General features: G+C 41.8%; 1 protein-coding gene across 4 annotated transcripts in view; it reads right to left on the reverse strand.

Moving 5' to 3' along the window:
• The window catches only part of DIS3L2 (DIS3 like 3'-5' exoribonuclease 2), a 299,945-nt gene that overhangs the window by 165,172 nt on the left and 112,063 nt on the right, over positions 1-22,710 (reverse strand). For 3 of the 4 annotated variants that reach the window (XM_050963773.1, XM_050963771.1, XM_050963770.1), the window contains 3 exons: positions 12,110-12,216; positions 10,750-10,997; positions 252-425 (listed from right to left, as the gene is read on the reverse strand). In XM_050963773.1, coding sequence (XP_050819730.1) covers positions 252-425; positions 10,750-10,997; positions 12,110-12,216 — 529 coding nt within the window. The remainder of the gene's footprint in view (positions 1-251; positions 426-10,749; positions 10,998-12,109; positions 12,217-22,710) is intronic. The other variant, XM_050963772.1, reaches the window with a different exon arrangement.

The raw sequence follows: 22,710 nt of genomic DNA on the forward strand, positions 1-22,710 counted from the left end.
AATTCTTTATCTCAGTATTAATGTTGTCTTCAATAGTTCTTTTGACGAAAATACCCTTTGCTATACCAAATGCTTCCCCAAACCACTGGCTGTTTTCTTTCTTTTCGAAGAGCAGGGCTGCTTGCCAAGCTAACATAGGTGTAACTTAGGAAGGCAGGGGCTTTGAATGGTGTGACGAGACAACACCTGTGAAGCAAAAAAACCACACCAACACAAGAACAACCCTGAGACCAGAGAGGGTTTGCTGTTACCTTAAATCTCTTCTGTTGGCCAACTCTGTGGGTGGGATGACCCAGGGCAGGCTCTGGGGAAGGCATTCCAGAACGTCTTGGGAGAAGTCAGAGAAATCCACCCCGTACTCCGTCAGGATCCCTTCTGTTTCAGGCTCAATCTCACCCGCCTGCCCAAGACTTTTGGCCATTTGCCTACAGAATGGAAGCAGAAAGAAAGGGTACTTTTATTTAGTATGTACCTAGAAACCGATCATCAAGAGTTCTGTCCCTGGAGAGGCCTGCTGCAGCATCCATGACTGAGCCATCAAGAGCAGATATAGTTTCACCCATTTAATCCACCTTCCTGACTTGTGGTGGAAGACTGGGAAGGCAGTAGGGCAATATCATGGCTTATGTATGCTGGGGATGATGTAAAATACTAGTCAGACTCCATGCTACTGGCATTTGGTGCATCTCATTTAAGGAGACCATATATATCAGGGGCTCTCCAACTTCACTGCACCACGACCCCCTTCTGACAACAAAAATTACTACATGACCCCAGGAGCGGGGACCAAAGCTTGTGCCCGCTTGAGTCACACCACCTCATTGCTTCAGTTCTATGGATCAATGGTTCTCAACCTCTTTCACACAGTGCCCCATACAACAACAGGAGAACGTTGGGATCACCCCCTCGTCTAGCCATAAAGAAAGGGAGTGTGATCTCACTGTCCTGGACCTGTTCATCAAGGGTTCCCAGCCTGGTCTCAGATAGCACTACCTAAACAACACTCTCAAAGAGCTGAGCACACACTGCTTTTCAGACCCGAAAAGGCCAAAAGACTGAGAACTAAGACTTGCGGGCAGGTCAGAGTGCTAACATGCCTATGCGTTGCACAAGGACGTTAAGTTATAAGATTTCTGTCACCTAAGAACCACTGGATCCACTATTATTTCGTGGTGAACATCCTCTGGGACTGAAGGCCTGGAATGGAAAAGCGAATTCAGCTGAAGGTCGCACAGGGTCCTCTTCAGCTTGTGCCACAATTCTACCAGCAGATTGCTGCAGTCACAAACAAACAGATTCAGCCCATTTAAAGGGGGAGGGGCAGTTCAGTGGTTTGAGCCTTGGCCTGCTAAACCCAGGGTTGTGAGTTCAATCCTTGAGGGGGCCATTTGGGGATTGGTCCTGCTTTGAGCAGGGAGTTGGACTAGATGATCTCCTTAGGTCCCTTCCAACCCTGATATTCTATGATTCTGTGAAAGGCCTGTCCCTCCCTCCATGGACCACTTCAAAACTTGGAAATGGAGCAAATTCATAGAGCCATCAAATCGCTATTGAACAGGAATAAAATTGATGGCCTCCATAGACAGAGGAGTTAACATGCCCAAATACCCTCTCTTCTGTCTTACAAGTATAGAATTTATGCACCTATTTCAAACCATCTTCCAGACTCTTTCAAGACCTGAGGACACCCAGTGATCTAGTTCTCCTCCTCTGGCTAGCATAAGCCTCTGGACTCTCCTCCTGGAGCTGAAGTTCTGGTCGGGAGTCACAGATGAAGGCAATATTGTGTGACACATTCTAACAATCTTTGATGAGGAGCTCTACATACATTTGTCTAGCCTGCCTCCAGAAATCTTCCCTCCGCTCCAGTGCACATCTCACAAAACGTACTTCCTAAGGCTCTGGCATTAACCATCTTTCATTTATACAAAGATTTATCTGCAAATGGCACAGAAACTAAGTGGGACTCCACATTAGTGAAGTGACAAAGCAACACTCTCCCTAACTGACTAGAAATGTGACACTTAGTCCTAGACTCTGTCCTTCATATATCCTACACTGCTCTGTGGATCAGGTGAGGCTCGTATTTTTATTTGTTTTAATACAACACCATTAGGGCAAATGGCGCTTTAGAGGCAAAGGGGACAAGATTCTCTTAAGTTCTCTGCATAGACCCACTGTCACGCTGTTCATCTATCATCAAATCAAACTACTTGATTGCATTCTTTTACATTCTTTTAAATTACTTTTCTCTCATTTTTGTTTATTAAGAAAAATCTTTTAAAAAATCAGTTATGCAGAAAAAGAGTGGGACAAGTTATCATGGATTTAATTACATTACAGTCAGTGATGGCTAGTGCCCACAATAATTACTTGGGCTGGAGTTAGTTAGCAAGCTTCCCCTACACAATACACCATACACATCTCCTCCCCTCTCCACACCTGAAAGATGATTATATATAAAAGTTAAAAGCTCAAACTGTGGAATTAGAGGTGTCACTAGTGAAAGCTTCTAATGGAGAGTAAAAGAGTTAGGTGGAAAAATGAAAAGAAGAGAGGGGCCTCTTCCCTATTGTACCCTGATTTTTACTGACCCCATGATCATAGTAGGTTTAAAAGCTAGTGTAACTAGTGGATTCTCTGTAGCTCGAAGCTTTTAAAACATGATTTGAGGACTTCAGTAACTCAGCCAGAGGTTAGGGGTCTATTACAGGAGTGGGTGTGTGAGGTTCTGTGATCTTCAATGTGCAGGAGGTCAGACTAGATGATCATGATGGTCCCTTCTGGCCTTACAGTCTGTGAGTCTAGAACCCTGACCCAAGGAAATTAGTTCACATACATGTAGATGGTAATCAGAATAAGATTGACAAGATAGGGTAGACACAATAATGCCAGGGAATGCAACCTCTGTGAGCAAGGTTTCTGCAATGTATGAAAAGCTGCCATGATACTAATCCTTCTGCTTTAATTTTAATGAACGAAAACAGGCACTAATTACTTTCCTAATACAGGCAAAAAATTGCGTACCTGTAATTTGGATATGCAGAATGTTCCCAGTGTTTCAACTGTGCCATAAACTTATAAAATAGACTTCATTTGCACAGTACATGCAAACTCATCTTTATAAGGGGTAGGTAATGTTATCTCTTTTTTGCACTAAGGAGGGCTGTATAATAAATCTTTCAGATTATGTAGTATGCTACAAAGGACTGTGCACTTTGTTCTGTATTAAGTTGTAGAGCTCATATTCTCTGGACGAATAAAGCAGCGATAAAAGATATTGGCCTTCACTGATTCAGTTTTATGTCCAAGCTGTATCAAAGACACACACACACTTGGCATCCAGCCTGACTTCTCAACTTCAACATGTTTGTCTCAGTCTGATCCTTAATGTTATTTTAACGTAACTAAACAAGACATAATTTTCTTTCTTGCAGCAGCAACTATACAACATAGAAGTTATCATCTAATGTTCCGTCTTTTGTATAGTACAGGGAGATTTGAACTTACAGGATTTACTTAGGGTGACCAGATAAATGTGAAAAATTGGGACAGCAGAGGGGGAATAATAGGGTCCTCTGTAAGACAAAGCCCCTAATATCAGGATGTTTGGTCACCCCAGGTTTAGGGGCTGCAAAGCGTGCTGTCACACAGGCAGTTCAAGCCTAGGTCCTGGGTTTGACTCCTTGTTCCCTGCACTAAACCCTGTAAGGGGGAAGGAGGAAGTGTCTTGTCCTTCAAACAACATCCTTCTGGCCAAGGAGGGATTAAAGAGGAGAGGAAAAACAGGGGAGGGGTGTTGGAAGTATAACCTTTTCCGCTTCCTCCAATGCCATTATGGCTCAGTACTTAATTTTCAATGGAGCTGAACACCTGCTGCACCCATTGATTCTAGCGAAAGCTGCAAGGATTCAGCACTTGTGGAAAAATCAAGCCTCTAGTGTCTACTCTGGTATGTTTTTCAAGTCACAAGAAACCACCTTTTCATGTCATGCCTTTCTGCTCAGGTTCTGTAGCCCATGCCCTCGTGCATAGTTTACTGAAATTAGATTATGATCCGTAAGGATCACATGGAATTTTGAATACTTAGGGGTTTGATACAGGACTCATATCCTTAACAGTAACTGACATGTGATGTACTATCTTCCAGGCAACATTTCTCAAGCACCCTGAAATAAAAAGTTCACAGCTGATTTTAATTGGGGCCATATTGCAGTCACACAGACAGGATGACTTGCATCAGAGCAAAATCCAACAGATCAAGGTTAACACATATAGGATAATAGAAAGCCTTGGAGCGAAAACCACGCTGTAATTCACTCCAGGGGCTGCATTGCCTTCAGGAACAGCAAGAATAGCTCAAGAGGCTTATAAATGACAGAGTCAGCTTCAGCCAAACATTGACTGCCCAACTCTTCGGTACTCGCAGCAAAACTGGACCTCCAGACATTTAAAAAAATTTCAAAGTCAACATTTTTTAACTGTTAATGACTTAACATTTCCTCTCTGTGTCATCAATGGCTGGGCATTACAGCTCTCCAGAGAGCTCTCTAATACCCTTCCATTGACGTTAGGGACAGGGGTAATATCCTGTCATGGAAAACAGTGAAAGGGAATCTGTTGCATTTGACCGTTTTGGGGAGAGGGCAGCAAAATGTCAGCACGTCCAAAAAGTATTTCTCCAAAACATCCGTGTTTACAAGCAGTCTCAGTCAGATTTGAAAAGGCGCAAATGATGGTGAATCACTTCCACTTGCCTTTAAGAACCATATTTAATCCCGATCTAGAAAAGAATCTCATTCATAACAATCTTATGTCCTGGGATCCTTTCAGGTAAAATAAAGGGCTTTACAAACTGATATACAAATACTCTCAAGAGATTGCTGTTTGCATTTCTGAAATGCAGCAACAATTTAACGGTGTGCTGCAAGGAACTTCACAACAGTTAGGAAAGAGAATGGAAGAATGACACACTCGGCTGAAACTGCAGTAGAAATTTAGGCAGGAAGATTGTAATTATTCATCTTAGAGTTACTGGCCAGCACCCCTCACACTTGGCCACAGCATAAAGGGGGCCCCCAACCAAATCATAAGCACCACTTCCAGCAGCATCTAGAAGGTCTTTGGATATCGCTTTTCAAAAATATAGACCTCCCTTGCTTGAAAGTCTGAGAAGATCAAAATGTTTTGACTACATGCTGCAGGGCTCAGTCGCTGAACACTGAATTGTGTCATGAAAGAGAGGTGATTCAAGGTATGATTTTTTAGTGATCACTTGAAGTCAATCTTGTATTGTTGAGTAGTGTTCCACACAACCCTTAGAAGGTGCTTTGGTTTAATGGGCTTGGCAATATTGGCTCAAATAACATCACCTGCCATCCATATGTAACTTCTCTTCCTTAACCAGCTGGCTACTAAAAAAAAACTCAAATCAACACTCTCCATTTTTTACTTATTCGTCCTGACAAAGTAAAGGCATCACACTTGCTCTAGCATCTCACCTGTCCTACCACAGACTGGCATCTCTCTGGTCTCTCAGCCTAAATTGAGGAAAGGGGTGAAGGGTTGAAATGATGGTCTGTGTGCACAGATCTTTCTCTATTACTCTCCTGAATCACAGGGACCAGAACTAAAGGACTTGGCCAGTACAGGACAGACTATTTCAAAAGCTTTGGTTTGTCCACTTCAGATGACTCTGGGGAGACTGTTCAGACTATTGCATGGATCTGTGGACTCCAGTACTCAATTACCATAACACATGGCCACATCTTGGGTTTTCCTGTTATTGGAGACATTTTGGAACCTGGCCATAGCCTTAGTTTATCAAACTTCTCCCATGGTTGGAAATTCCTATGACCCTCTACCTGGGGCCATGTCTACACTACCACTTATATTGGGAAAAAGTATGTTGCTCAGGGGAGTGAAAAAAACCACCGCTCTGAGTGACATAAGTGGTAATGTGCACAGCGCTATGTCGGCGGGAGAGCTTCTCCCACTCACGTAGCTACTGCCACTCGTAGAGGTAGTTTCATTCTGTTGAAGGGAGTGCTCCCGCCCGTCGGCATAGAGAGGCTACACGAGCCATCTCACAGTGGTGCAGCTGCATCAGTACAGCCGTGCTGCTGTAGGCTCATTACTGTAGACATGGCCTGAGCCTCCTCTGCTCTGTGACTCTAATTGTGACATCATCAGTCTGCTTAATCCTGCATAAATAGGAAGAATGAACAGGCAAACACTGATGCTTTTCATCTTGTTGCGGGCATTGGGCTCCCTATGGCAATCTGGTCTTTTCCCTTCAATCTAAATACGTTTGGATTTGAAAGAAATAAAAAAGATTCCAGGAACTCAAAACACTACACTGGCTTTGGAAGCAACTACAAGAAGTGAAAGGGCAGACTGCAAGGTTACATTTTATTTTAAATTCCATGACAACTATTGTCACTTGGACGGACAAACATTTAAGACCTTGAATTATACAGAGAATATCCTGGGACCGACATGGTCACAACACCACTGCATAACTGAATTATACAGACATCTGGGCCCATGTCTCCGTGTCTAAAAGCTAACGTAGATGAAGCCACTGCTTTAACATTTTACTTTGCTATTGTTTAATAGACTCACCCAGCACCATACTGGGGCTGGGAGATAGGAGTTCACTCGGCCAGTCTCAAAGGAACAGACAGCAGCAGTGAGAAAGTGACAGGTCACAGACCGTGGCGAAGGTTCATTACTAACATTACAGGTACTGGCTTGGATCACAAGGACACAAGTACCCTAGAATATACCTGTATCTGACACTTGTCTCTCATCTGTCTGGAAAGGGAAAGGTTGGCTTAGAGGCTGGTTTGTTTTAACCACTGCTTGACGTGGAGAAAATTTAATGCCATTTCACTCCAGTAATATCACTCCAAATACTACTCTGTGGGAAAGGTGTGTACCAGAGCAGAGCTGTGGGTATCCCTGTGCATCCCACGGATATCACCATCTCCATATGTATCTGTATCCATTTTATCATAGTCTCTCCTTCCTTTTTTTTTTTCCTCTCTCTCTCTCCACCTGTTCCAAACAAAACAAAAACTACACGCTTCCAGCATGACAATGCGGCCTTCTTCAGAGGAGACAGAATCTCACCTTTGACCACCAGGTGGCACTCAAGAGTCACAAAAATGAACCCCCTCCCCAAACTTTCACCTCCAGGATGCTGCCAGGTTTTCCCCACAATGCGTAACAACAAATCTCAAGGTGGCATTTGAACTTGGAGTGTTGAGCAGCAGCTCACAATGTCCTCTGCCAAGTCCCCTAGCTCACCCATCATTTTATGGGTCCAATGACACACACAGTCACCATGAAGAAAGAGAACATTTTGGGAACCTTGATGTTGCTCGTGAAGGATGGTGCATTTCAGAAATATCTCAGCTATACTTCCCAACATGTAGTGGCCATTTTTTTTTTTAAAGTTCATTTGGGGATAAATGCAGGATGAGCTAAAGGAGAGAGTTGTACCGATGGGAGTTTGGCAACACCTACAGAAAGTTACTTGTAGAATCCACGGGAGGAGAAAGAGATTTGCAGACCCGCTAAGACAGTTTTCCCGTCAGGCAGGTGCGGTGCAGAAGGTAGAGACGAGACCTACTGGTTCCTCTTCAGTCTAGGTCCTTCTAACATAGACCCTTAGTCATCCTTATCAGACTTTCTTACAAGACTCTCTATAATTGTTAATCGAGGTGACTTGGGGGCACTTACAGATAAAAACATGAATCTTTTGATCACAGTCTACAATAGGTAAAACAAATTCTGTTCACCCACTGCAATTCTCATGTTCTGTCATTGAGCACAGTACTGTGCCAGCCTCCACACACAAGCATAATGTTATAGATTAATTGAGCAAGAACTGAATTCAAGACGGACACATTTGGCTAGCGATATTACTGTTTGCTTGATTCTGCAAGACCTCTGCCATTACTCTCTGGAGAGAGTCCACGAGATGATCACATCCAATGGACTAATATTCCTTTTTCTTTAAAAGAAAAAAGGTCAAAACATCACTCTGGATCCAGTTTTAGCCAAAAAGGAAAAACAAGTGAATACCATATTTCTCGCCCCCTTCTATTCTCTCAATAATGATTTTTAAATATTGTCCATTTATGAAGTGATCTTCATTCAAAGATCTCAAAATTTTTTACAGAAAGATGGCTCCCCCCATGTTACTGACAGCGAAACAGACACAAGAGAGAGAAAGTGCTATTTCTTGAGCCAACAGAGCCCAGGCTGGAGTTGAGAACAAATCATAGGCTCTTAATTTTGTTCTCTGGCTTAACAGGTACATTGGAAAAGTATACAAAGCCAAGTACATGATGAGTTGTTGTCACCTGCTAACCACGAAGACCCATTCAAACCAAAAATAACACCTCAGCCCCCTCCATGGTCCCTCTCCATTAATTTGGCAGGGTTATGCAGTCACATTAAGAAAAGGCCAGAAAACTACCAGCCTCTTTGGGGGCCTCTCACAGGTTTCATTCTATTTCAGTGTTTAAACAAATGTATTTTGTTAAAGTTGAAATCATCAATCATCAAGATTTTACACGACCAGCTCCCCAGGGCTCTTACTGAAGTCATAGCGGAGTCACAGAGGAAACCACTATGTACCAAGACAATCATGGAATGTTTCTTCAGTTTGGTTTCCTGACAACACCCTTTACATCTTGGAAACTACTGAAGTAGCCAAATCAGGACGCACAATACTGCACATCAAAAGGACAGATAAGAGAAGCACTGATCGCCCAGTGAAAGAAAACATTAACGGAGCCTCAAGAATTCCCCCTGCACTGCTGGACAGAGCATCCTTCACAATAACAAGAAGCAGGAATAAAATGAAGATGCAGACTGAAATCTTCTGATGAAAAGGAGCATATAGCACGGAAAGCCAGCTAGCATAATGATTAAGCCAGTCAGTTTCTCTGCTTAGCTACACCTAGTTCCACAGCTCAGAATGCAAGCTCCTTGAGATAGATAACCTGTATTATATAGATTCATAGACTCTAGGACTGGAAGGGACCTCGAGAGGTCATCAAGTCCAGTCCCCTACCCTCATGGCAGGACCAAATACTGTCTAGACCATCCCTGATAGACATTTATCTAACCTACTCTTAAATATCTCCAGAGATGGAGATTCCACAACCTCCCAAGGCAATTTATTCCAGTGTTTAACTACCCTGACAATTAGGAACTTTTTCCTAATGTCCAACCTAAATCTCCCTTGCTGCAGTTTAAGCCCATTGCTTCTTGTTCTATCATTAGAGGCTAAGGTGAACAAGTTTTCTCCCTCCTTCTCATGACACCCTTTTAGATACTTGAAAACTGCTATCATGTCCCGTCTCAGTCTTCTCTTTTCCAAACTAAATAAACCCAATTCTTTCAGCCTTCATTCATAGGTCATGTTCTCAAGACCTTTAATCATTCTTGTTGTTCTTCTCTGGGCCCTCTCCAATTTCTCCACATCTTTCTTGAAATGTGGTGCCCAAAACTGGACACAATACTCCAGTTGAGGCCTAACCAGAGCAGAGTAGAGTGGAAGAATGACTTCTCATGTCTTGTTTACAACACACCTGTAAATGCATCCAAGAATCCCGTTTGCTTTTTTTGCAACAGTATCACACTGTTGACTCATATTTAGCTTGTGGTCCACTATGAGCCCTAGATCTCTTTCTGCCATACTCCTTCCTAGATAGTCTCTTCCCATTCTGTATGTGTGAAACTGATTGTTCCTTCCTAACTGGAACACTTTGCATTTGTCTTTATTAAACTTCATCCGGTTTACCTCAGACCATTTCTCCAATTTGTCCAGATCATTTTGAATTTTGACCCTGTCCTCCAAAGCAGTTGAAATCCCTCCCAGTTTGGTATCGTCTGCAAACTTAATGAGCGTACTTTCTATGCCAACATCTAAGTCGTTGATGAAGATATTGAACAGAGCCAATCCCAAAACAGACCCCTGCGGAACCCCACTTGTTATACCTTTCCAGCAGGATTGGGAGCCATTAATAACTACTCTCTGAGTACGGTTATCCAGCCAGTTATGCACCCACCTTATATTAGCCCCATCTAAATTGTATTTGCCTAGTTTATCGATAAGGATATCATGCGAGACCGTAGCAAATGCCTTACTAAAGTCTAGGTATACCACATTCACCGCTTCTCCCTTATCCACAAGGCTCGTTATCCTACCAAAGAAAGCTATCAGATTGGTTTGACATGATTTGTTCTTTACAAATTCATGCTGGCTATTCCCTATCACCTTACCACCTTCCAAGTGTTTGCAGATGATTTCTTTAATTATTTGCTCCATTATCTTCTCTGGCACAGAAGTTATACTAACTGGTCTGTAGTTTCCTGGGTTGTTTTTACTTCCCTTTTTATAGATGGGCACTATATTTGCCCTTTTCCAGTCTTCTGGAATCTCTCCCGTCTCCCATGACTTTGCCCTGCGAGGACCCTAGCACATTGCAGAGATTAGTTATTTATCTGGCAGCACCAGAGGAAGCCAGAAGTTTACATAGCCAAGAGCCATAATATTTAACCAGCATGCAGCTATCCTGAGACATGGCAGGGGGCCACTCTGTAGAATACTAGCAGCAAGATATTTGTCTTGTGTTTCTAAAGTGCTTGTAGCACATAACCAACTAAAGTCAAATTAGGGGTCCAGAAGAGAAACCTCTTTTTTCTCCAGATCTGCTAGTAGCCACATACCCTATTGCAAAGTTGCTGTCTTCCCTCCAATCCACAATTCGACAGATGAAGAGCGTACTGGAGTAGTCCTCAGGCCTGCTCACGAAGTCTGGAGGGCAGTCTGCCAAAGACACATAGGCTCTAGGCACTCGGTGGTCCATGGGTGAGAACATGGCACACTTCTTGAAGAGTTCACTGCTCTTGTCTGCCAGCAGTTTGATGAAGCCTGTAGTTGCTCTGGAATGCTTCTTCTCCAAGATACAGACCACCTAGAACAATCATAGGATTTCGACGTTATCACTGTCAGAGAAACTTTCATTTCCTGTTAACAGAATAATGATGAAAGGAAAGCACAGGGGCATAGCAGAAAATCTTGGAAATTCCCTGCCCCCCCCTTTTATTTAAACAGTGCCCATTTACAAAGTGATTTCTTGAGCCAAACAAAGCTTGCCATCTTGCTCACGGCAATGGTGGAACTATGTGTCTGTCAAGCATTCACTCTTTAAGGCACTTTTTTTAATTATTGAACAAAACCAGACGAGAAGCGGCAGTACATTAGTGCACAAGTCACTTCTGTAAAATATTCCACTTGTATACTCATCAGTCCAAAACCAGTGCCTCTCTGGATCCAGTGCTAACTACGGGACAGGAAAGGGCCCACTGTGGGGAGTTTGGCAGAAATTTTTTCCCTGTGCTTCTCCAGAGTTAGGGCTTTATACGAAATGGCTTAGATAATAATAATATATTGCATCCCATTAAATGTCACTTTCCACAAATGCATTCATCCAGGGTATATATCACTGGATACAAGCAGAAATATTATCGCTAATTGTCTGGGTTTATTCAGAGCAATCCTTTTAGAAGGGCTGAAGATTCACCTCCTAGTGAAATCTGGACTGTAGGAATCACTATACTGGCTGAGATCGGAGGACAATCTAGTCCAGTAGCCAGAACCAGATGTTTCTGACAACCCTGCAGTAGGCGTGGGATAACTTGACCTTACATAGATCTCATCCTGTCTATTAATAGTTAGACAGCACCTTAAACATGAAGTTTAATATCCCTTCCAAAACTGCTATCATTAATTATGAGAACCCTCACTATTCTTGGCATCCATATAAATGTCCAATCCCTTTTTGAATGTTGCTAAGTCATTTTGTATAATAAACAAATTCATTTTAAACCAGGGTAACTGGCAAAAATGACACAGTACTCAAGCTTTTATCAGATTGTGAAGAAAATATTCCTACACAGGGGAATTGAATTCAATTAACACTAGCAGAAGACTGCAGGGAGGCCAAAGGCAGGGCTATTTCAGAGCATAATGCTGTTCAAGCCCTTCTGACATGAAAGATAGATTGTTATTCCAATGAGATGTTACCTTTGCTGTCCTTTGAAGAAACTTCTCCTGAAGAAGCCTTGGATTGTTCACCTTGGAGACATCATCTTGCTTCGCACCTCGTGCACAACTGCTCTCTGCATCCCTCTCTATATGAAACACAGAGAGAGAGAGAGGTTACTTAAGTAAGTCTTCCATCATCAATTTGCTTTAGTCTTTTGCTGTCAATTCTAATCCAAACTTCAAGGACAAGTTTTAATTGAAGGGAACAAATTTGACTGAATGTCAAAATACCCCAGCAATAAATGTCATATATTATTTCTCCAGGCCACAATGAAGAACAGATATATGTTCACTTATTGTGCACATCTGCAAAACAAAGTCAAAATAAACCCACATTTTACAAGTACATCTATACCAGCCATAACAAACAAAATAGTGGAAAATACATTCTATTTATTAAACTTAAAAAAAAAACTGCTTGAATTTCCTGGCTTTTCTTAGTTGGTGTCATTAACTTAACATTATATAAATAGTCCTTTAAGTACTTACATTCATTTAATATTTAATTTCCTTTGAAAAACCGTATGCAGAGTTATAAAATACAGATTTATCCTAAAAGAATGAGGAGTACTTGTGGCACCTTAGAGACTAACACATTTATTTGGGCATAAGCTTTCGTGGGCTAAAAAGAAATTGAAGCCACATCTCACTAGCTGACACTCTTCAGCCACAGCCATGGGGTATTAAAAAGCCTTGAGAAAAGTAATCACTTCACTTCATATGACCAATAGCCACTTACTATTTTTTCCTGTTAATTTCCTTCACCAGATACCAGGAATCTTTAAGCCAATTGCCAACCAAATTTTAGTTTTGAGTTTCACAACATGCAAGTATCCATCACAGGTAAGAGGCACATGTTAGTGCATCTGGTATTTACAAACTGCTAATGCAATCTTTAATTTGGTAAACACAACCTTTATTGTATAACTAGGGGAGGAGAAACTCCTCATTTTTCCCCTGGTGTTGAAACTCCCATCTACCTATGACATGTTCATTTAACATAGGATCTGGATTGTCCTGGAGAATATTGTTTTCCAGAAAGGACCAGCCCACTGGCTGCGAGTTTAAGGGAAAGTAACTGTCATTGGTCTTTTCTTAAAAGGAACAAGAGAAAGATACAAAAGTAATACATGACTGAAGAATGTGTTCCGCAGGATGCCAAAAATGCTCATATGTAGACTAGAAAGGCTCCAGGACAGAGTTTTTAAAGCAGAGATACAGGCCCACACAAGACGCCCATCTGTCCAACGAGGCTCCCACCAATGGAGCTGGTGACACGATGGATGAATGGTGAGCCGTCTCAGACTGGGAAAGGCTGCAGCTGCCAGGAGTACAGAGAAGTCAGTCAGCTCCACGTGAGTGAAATCTGTCTCAGAACTCAGAGCTAATGTGGAACACAGGGGATTGCCCTTATGTTTACAGACAGTTCTGTAGGTAACTGCTGTGCACTGCCATCCAAAGGGTACATTCACAGATTGGCAAACTTCCATACATGGAACATTTTGCCGTTAGGTGAGAGCATACTAGCAGTCACATGGCAGCAACTGCTATCCCCATATTGATGCACTCATTTTCATAACTTTTCCCTCAAAACTGCCTTTTGGGATGAAGTTCTTCAGACTTATGCTCTGCCCAATGGTGAATTTTTAAGAAGAGTTTGAGCAAAGAGGAATTTTTATGAAGAGTTTGTGAAAGGAAGAAGGGGAAAGGGGTAAAAAAAAAAAATCCCTCTCCTTTTTAAAAATGTAACCTCCTTTTCCTCCCAGATCATCAGACCTTAAATTGACCCATCAATAGTATTCTGTGAAGGGTAAATCACAATGGATGTCATGTTGACAAACAAGTTTGAAAAAACAGCTTGGATAATAAACTATTTTAAAATAGGAGAATACTGTGGTGTTGCCTTATATATTAATAATGTACATGCTTGGACTGCGGTGGAGATGGACATAGGAGACAGAAGTGTTGAGAGTCTCTGGGTTAGGCTAAAAGGGGTAAAAAAAACCAAGGGTGATGTCGTGGTAGGAGTCTACTACAGGCCACCTACCCAGGTGGAAGAGGTGGATAAGGCTTTTCTTAAACAACTAACAAAATCATCCAAAGCCCAAGATTTGGTGGTGATGGGGGACTTCAACTATCCAGATATATGTTGGGAAAATAACATAGCAGGGCATGGACTATCCAGTAAGTTCTTGGACTGCACTGCAGACCACTTTTTATTTCAGAAGGTTGAAAAAGCTACTGGGAGGGAAGCTGTTCTAGATTTGATTTTAACAAATAGAGAAGAACTCATTGAGAATTTGAAAGTGGAAGGTAGCTTGGGTGAAAGTGATCATGAAATCATAGAGTTCACAATTCGAAGGAAGGGTAGAAGGGAGTACACCAAAACACAGAAAATGGATTTCAGGAAGGCGGATTTTGGTAAGCTCAGAGAGCTGAGAGGTAAGGTCCCATGGGAATCAAGATTGAGGGGGAAAAACAACTGAGGAGAGTTGGCAATTTTTCAAAGGGACACTATTAAGGGTCCAAAAGCAAGCTATTCCGCTGGGTAGGAAAGATAGAAAATGTGGCCAAAGACCAGCTTGGCTTAACCATGAGATCTTGCATGATCTAAAAAATAAAAAGGAGCCTCACAAAAAATGGAAACTAGGACAAATTACAAAGGATGAATATTGTCAAACAACACAGGAATGCAGGGGCAAGCTTAGAAAGGCACAGGCACAAAATGAGCTCAAACTAGCTACAAGAATAAAGGGAAACAAGAAGACTTTTTAATCAATGCATTAGAAGCAAGAGGAAGACCAAGGACAGGGTAGGCCCACTGCTCAGTGAGGAGGAAGAAACAGTAACAAGAAACTTGGAAATGGCAGAGATGCTCAATGACTTCTTCGTTTCAGTCTTCACCGAGAAGTCTGAAGGAATGCCTAACATAGTGAATGCTAATGGGAAGGCAGTAGGTTTGGAAGATAAAATAAAAAAAGAACAAGTTAAAAATCACTTAGAAAAGTTAGATGCCTGCAAGTCACCAGGGCCTGATGAAATGCATCCTAGAATACTCAAGGAGCTAATAGACGAGGTATCTGAGCCTCTAAGCTATTATCTTTGGAAAATCATGGGAGACAGGAGAGATTCCAGAAGACTGGAAAAGGGCAAATATAGTGCCCATCTATAAAAAGGGAAATAAAAACAACCCAGGAAACTACAGACCAGTTAGTTTAACTTCTGTGCCAGGGAAGATAATGGAGCAAATAATTAAAGAAATCATCTGCAAACACTTGGAAGGTGGTAAGGTGATAGGGAATAGCCAGCATGGATTTGTAAAGAACAAATCGTGTCAAATCAATCTGATACCTTTCTTTGATAGGATAACGAGTCTTGTGGATAAGGGAGAAGCGGTGGATGTGGTATACCTAGACTTTAGTAAGGCATTTGATAGGGTCTTGCATGATATTCTTATCAATAAACTAGGCAAATACAACTTAGATGGGGCTACTATAAAGTGGGTGCATAACTGGCTGGATAACCGTACTCAGAGAGTAGTTATTAATGGTTCCCAATCCTGCTGGAAAGGCATAACGAGTGGGGTTCCGCAGGGGTCTGTTTTGGGACCAGCTCTGTTCAATATCTTAATCAATGACTTAGATGTTGGCATAGAAAGTACGCTCATTAAGTTTGCAGATGATACCAAACTGGGAGGGATTTCAACTGCTTTGGAGGATAGGATCATAATTCAAAATGATCTGGACAAATTGGAGAAATGGTCTGAGGTAAACAGGATGAAGTTTAATAAAGACAAATGCAAAATGCTCCACTTAGGAATGAACAATCAATTTCACACATACAGAATGGGAAGAGACTGTCTAGGAAGGAGTAGGGCAGAAAGGGATCTAGGTGTTATAGTGGACCACAAGCTAAATATGAGTCTACAGTGTGATGTTCTTGCAAAAAAGCAAACGTGATTCTGGGATGCATTAACAGGTGTGTTGTGAACAAGACACAAGAAGTCTACTCTGCGCTGGTTAGGCCTCAAATAGAATATTGTGTTCAGTTCTGGACACTGCATTTCAAGAAAGATGTGGAGAAATTGGAGAGGGTCCAGAGAAGATTAAAGGTCTACAGAATATGACCTAAGAAGGAAGGCTGAAAGAATTGGGTTTGTTTAGTTTGGAAAAGAGAAGACTGAGAGGGGACATGATAGCAGTTTTCAGCTATCTAAAAGGGTGTCATGAGGAGGAGGGAGAAAACTTGTTCATCTTAGCCTCTAAGGATAGATCAAGAAAGCAATGGGCTTAAACTGCAGCAAGGGAGATTTAGGTTGGACATTAGGAAAAAGTTCCTAACTGTCAGGGTGGTTAAACACTGGAATAAACTGCCTAGCGAGGTTGCAGAATCTCCATCTCTAGGATGGTCTAGACAGTATTTGGTCCTGCCATGAGTTCAGGGGACTGGACTCGATGACCTCTCGAGGTCCCTTCCAGCCCTACAATCTATGAATCTATATCTGAAAGGCATACTTGCTAGTGGGGATGATGCTTCTCAAACAGGAGAAGGGATGAGATGGGAACATGGTGCCCTGGGGCTCTTGGATAAAATGAGCAAAAAATGCAGGCTTTTCTAAGTGAACCTCCTAGCAGGAGCTGGCCAATGTGAGGCAGAAGAAGGCTGCTGCCAAAAGGATCACACCAAATGGACTAAAGGACAACAGTGACAAAGACACATGCACAAAGGTGTCCCATGGAGATGGCCAAAGTGGCAAACCTCTAGCCACTTTGGATGACGTAGTATTATCCTCTGAGGCAGAGTGGATGTCACAGATCTAAAATCCACCTGGCTGACCTGTCAGATCCCAGGCTTCTGCACTAAAAAGATTCCTTTGTGGCTGAAGAAAGGAGACACGCAATGAGAGGGCTAGAACTGCCAAGATCCAAGGAGGACCTGGCACAGAAGTACTGCTGTAGGCAGCTTTGTCATAGACGTGAACTGGCATTCGGTCTGTTCTAACAGCCCCTTTCGGCTCCATTGGCACCAGGCGGTGTTCATTTGGCCCTACTGGGAAATGTTGTTCTAAAGGGACCAGAGTTTGGAGCAGAGGTGAGCACCCCCACACATGGGGGAACTACAGAGGCCATTCTCAAAAGAGAGAAAAGATCTGAAAGAAGGTGGCTTTTGCACAAAGGGGCGGGGGTTGGAAGAAGCTCTTTGCCTTATGGCAAACCAAAACTGAATTATTCTGACCCATTTACTGTAGTGGTTATCCAATGGCCAGTCAATATTTCCACCCTCTGAAATGTCATGTTTTCTGAGAAAGATTTACTATGTTAGCTTGGGCAATACTTCATAAGCTTATCTTACAGTGAAAACACACTTCAGCAGCAAGAACCCAGTCTAATTCTGTTATAATCCCCTTGTTTTCCTTTCAGCAATTATCTGACAAACCAAAATGGTAATAGCTTTACTTAAACAATTAGGCACTTACTGCACCTCTCAAATTAGTTATGTTATTACCAGCAAATTAGATTCAGCACTTGTGGCATTCGCATCCTTCTCTAAAAGATCTGTTTGAACAGTTCTCATATGTAGTCAGATGTATCTGGCAACCATTCATGGTCTCACTTATTAAAAACAACCCCTCAAAATGTCCTCGTACAATCAGATTACCATGACACTCACAGGTGGCCAAAGCGGCTCTACAGCCATCAGATTCTTATTAGTGGTGACAGATCCAAAATTACTTTCTCCAGGTACACGCTGGTCACGATGGAAAACTGCAATTCCTTCCAGAAGGAATGCAATTAAAGATGCAATATCCACTTGCAAATGAAAATATATCAGAGTTTCAAATCTTAAAAATACCTGACTGGAAAAAAAAATTCTCCCTCACGGGATGGAAAGAAGAAACAATTACTGAATGCTTACTACTTCAGCTATAAAAATCTTAAAGAAAACGACCTGGCCCATTCCACATGGACTTGACTTTCTCGATTGTGGCCACTGCTGGCATCTATCCAGTTCCAGACACAGAACCTGGACTTCAGATCCAGGTGCTCCTACACGATACGGATTGGTTGGTAGATGTGACTTAAGAGCAGGAAACGTTTGCTGTTTGCTAATGAAGTAATAGACTTTTCACTTCTCTGGTGTTTGTTTAATTGGGCAGCTTTAGCTACTTGATGTTTCTGTACCAGAACGAACAGGAGCACTCCTGTTCTTTTTGCGGATACAGACTAACACGGCTGCTACTCTGAAACCTGTACCAGAACATCAGCAAAGTGACTTCAACAAGAATAAATCGGTTCTTAGTAGATTTAATCTCAAAGATGGTGCACCACTCTCAATAAGGAAGTGTTTTTCAAAGCTTTGTCTATACCAATATAAAGAGACGTACCGTAATTAAGAAAATTCCATAAAAACTACACAAATATGTAGAGAATAGCAATTATGCACTTCGATAACACAAACTGGAACCAATGATTCATTTTTAATGGACAATCAAAAGGAGCAGCAGCATGATTTAATACTTAATATAGGGGACTAAAAGGTGGGATATTTGGATTCTGTAACCAGCATTCCTATGGCCTTCTGTGTGATACTGGAAACATTAAGTAACCCGCAACATGCACTTCTATACAGCAGCGTGGATAAGGCAATTTCAATCATCAATTTTAATCAGCTTCTCCATTTGTACTTCAGTTATTTTCTAAAGAAAGGTGCATTCTCACTGGTAGATATGACCATTGAAACATGTTAACTTACAACTGAATAGAGATTTGGTACATCTTTTTGGTACCTAGAAGGGTGTACTATATACATTTATTTAAGCAATTATCTCTTCATATTTTCAGATTCTTATTAACTGTAGATTTTAAGTATGTTAGAAAATGGTGAATGATATATTATTTATTCACTAGATAGTTAACTTTTTGCTCATGATTTGTGTCACACTTCATTAGGCTGGTAATTGGAATTTAATTAAACACACAAAACAGCATATATAAAAATTGTTTTTATTAAGCAAAACAAGCCTTTAAATACAGTACACACCTGTTGTGCCAGATGTATAAAGCTTGACCTCCAAAGTTAGATGTTTTTCCCCTGATTCTTTCTTTACATAGAAAAGCAGCCTTCAAGTCAAAGTTTTTGAGAGGCTCATGGATTCAGCACATTTATGTTTTATTTAAATATTTTAAGAGACTATAATAAGTTCAGGCCTTTGTATTCAATTTTGTATTCAATTCAGATTTCATTTTAAACAGGTTTATTTTTAAAAAGAAAAAAACCAATGTAACCAAAATTTAAAAATCAGATTTACTTTTTTTTTTTTTTAAATCAATTTTCTTGATTCCCTCCCCCTCAAAAAATCTGTTTTTATCCGCCCTGCTATACAGTGCAACACAAGGATCAAATTGCTCATCAGATCCTGATTTTGAGGGTACTAATGAAGATTCTTAAAAGGTGCATACACACGGCCCACTACCACAAAAAAATAAGAACTTTAAATGGCCACATGCCTTCTGCAAGGCAGAACTCGATCCACACCTCTAGAGCCACAGCCTCTCTGACATACATGTGCAGATCCTGCTAGAGTGAATGGGAGCTGTGCACACATCTGAAAACAGCACTTGACCTTTCCCGCTACGGTGGTGAAAGTCCAACGCTACGCTGAACAAGTCAGATGGTACTGCTCTAGACTAGATTTTATTCTACTTTTCAATAAGCCACAAAAAAGTCCTACTTCGGAAAGCAACACACAAGAAAAAGCATCTGAGTAAGCACTAGCCACATGCTTTGTACTCCATCTGTACAATACAAGATTATTTCTGAATTAAGGAGCATATTTAGCTCACTCTGACTGGATTTTCCAGTTAGCAGTTTTGAAATTTTTAATAATGGCTATAGCACAGAGTGTTCTACATCAGACTAATGGTCACTGTGTGAACATGCCCCCTTCTCCATGCGTGCAATGTACTGAGATAGCTCTGTGTATTTAAATAGCAGGGCAGTTTCAAGCCAGACAGTATTCCCAAGGCATTTCATAATAGCTATTGTATACACTTTAAAAGCACCAGCAACTTCCTTCATGGTGTTTCCTTTAAGTTTACACTTGAGCAATCTCACCCTGCGATAACCATTCATTGCTAATTCCTGAATGTGCTACACCCACATGGCCAACAGTACCAAAAACGTGTGAAGTTAGAAACTCGCAGGGTTAGAAAGAAGACTTTTGAAGATCCAGAGGCAAGTACTTTATAGACAGCAGGGACATATCAATCAACACCCAATATCTACAAAAAGGCAGAGCAAAAAGCAATGGCAAAAGGTGTATACTACAGGTTTCCTTCCAAGTACACGTCTGATAGGCGGTGACATCTACTGTGGAGAGAGACAAAGGTTTAGATTTTCAAAGTCACGTATGGGATTTCAATTTAAATGAATGGGAGTCATGACTAAATCCCCTGCTCCGCTTTCAAAGTCTCAGCCAGAATGAGTATGGCTGCTTACCCACTGTCCATGGCTAGGAGAAAGTTGTGCACCAGGCCTCGCTCTGTGCTATATTCCTGCTTAAAGCCTGACAGAGAAGGTTCTAGGATACTGGCAGAGGTCATGTGTAGTGAAGACAGCTCTTTGCTCACTCAGAAATGGAAGAGGAGACAGCCCGCACCAATTCACTAGACCAGCTGTGTCCACGGTATTTTCCTGAGTACGTGTCAAACAGTTGTGTGGTTTAAAGTGGACAGAATTCTAACCTCTTATGAGAGACTGGCAATCTCTGACCTCTATTCACAGAGAAACTCTCCCCGACTGTGTTGGGAACTGTGTACATATGGATAGATGGTAATATATAACCCTTTACCAATGGATTTTGTTTGGGGATGGGGGAAACAAAGGGGGTGGGCACTAGAAAAACCAAAGCTCAAGATGATGAGAAAGCTTAGCTTAGCTTCAGATTGTCCTACAGAGCATTTCACTAGGAACCTCACATTGCTCTACATGGAACATTAGACTGTGGACAAAGACTGAACTCAATGTCAAAATGCGTGGCTAGGTATCTCCATAGACTGAATGTCTAGGTATCTCTGTGGACAGGGATAAAAGAACCAGGGTGCCTCTAGGTCATCAGTTTCAGTCTAGGTCCATAATGATCAAAACCGTTACAGTCGAAATGCTGTTTGGTGACCTGTGTAAGATGAGCTCAGAGGATTTCAGTCTAACTCTTCATGGACAGAAGTCCACATCACAAAGCCGCCATAGCTGGGCCATCTGCTAGCAGTCTTAGCAGAGCAGCAAATCCCTGAATTGGCTCTGAGACTGCACTACCTTTTGACAGCCCCTAAAGCTGATCAGTCCATAACAGGGTCAGGACTCCCACAGTGCTACTGGCAATAATGGAGGACTTCATTCTCCTGAGCTATCAGTGTTGCACCTCTCATGAACACCAGATTCATAAAATTAAGAAATCATTTAGGAAATGTTTTCATAATTGTGTTTCATTAAATATTTAACATGCTTGTTTCATTTCCTTTTTTAGGGATGTATATTATCTTTCTTAAAGTGCTTGTGCCATTTTTCCCCCCCAAGAAGAAAAGATTTTGCTATTAAATGAAAAGTACAGTATTTGATTAGGTTAGCTGAATGAATTTTTATTTGATTCATCTAGGAAAATTGTTGTTAACGATAACCAGATTCTGCTACCTCCCATGCCTACCATCCATTGTGAAAATCAAGCCTTTTAGCCTGCACAGCCAGGACTCGTGACCCAAGGGAAAAGCACAGATTAATTAGGCTCTTCAGTAACATATGGTAATATGTGAATCTATCTAATTCCAGTTACCTAACTGCATGAGTACTTTTTTGCCTCGCATAAGAGGTCATTGTGGGGTCATGAAGAGTGATGTGGGAAGAACAGAATAAGAAGTTACCTGTCTCAAGCACCACAACACTGATTTCTATTGCAGACCTCACTTATGCAATCAAAAGTTTAAAACTACTTAACACTGGAGACTAAATAAGGTTTGACTGATGGAACTCGAAAAACCCACTCGTCCAAAACTAACAGGAAGATTTTGCATGATGGGTGCCGTTAACTTTGGAAAGAGCTAAGCTCTATAAAAATATAACCCATTATAAGGACTAGAAACTTAACCTTCCAAACATGAGACTAGGGTAAACCAACACAGTGCTGTGTTGAGACTGCAGACAAACAACTCCAGTTTACCTGCAGCTGCTCATGGCTTTTCCAGGGTGCAGCAGAATGAAAACTGACCTGCGAGTCTGGTCAGTTTTACCCCTCCTAATGGAAAGCCTGTGAATGACAGTGAATGCCAGGGAGCCAGCTGCAGCAGGGTCAGTCTGCTAGCAATGCAATGGTCACAGCTGATCCTGACAGGAGCTGCCTGACTGACTGCACTTCCTGACTGGCGGAGAGGCCGAGCTAGCTACTACTTGACTCAGCAGCAGCCAGAGGTCGCTGGCTGCTCAATGCATTCCAAGCCTGCAACTGCATTTGACCCTGCTTCCTGTGCTTGCTCCTGCCCCAGCCCAGCTTGCTCTTACACCTGGCTTCAGTTCCTGCCCTTATCAAT

The sequence above is a fragment of the Gopherus flavomarginatus genome, chromosome 8 (genome assembly GCF_025201925.1).
Source record: "Gopherus flavomarginatus isolate rGopFla2 chromosome 8, rGopFla2.mat.asm, whole genome shotgun sequence".
Lineage (NCBI taxonomy): Eukaryota > Metazoa > Chordata > Testudines > Testudinidae > Gopherus > Gopherus flavomarginatus.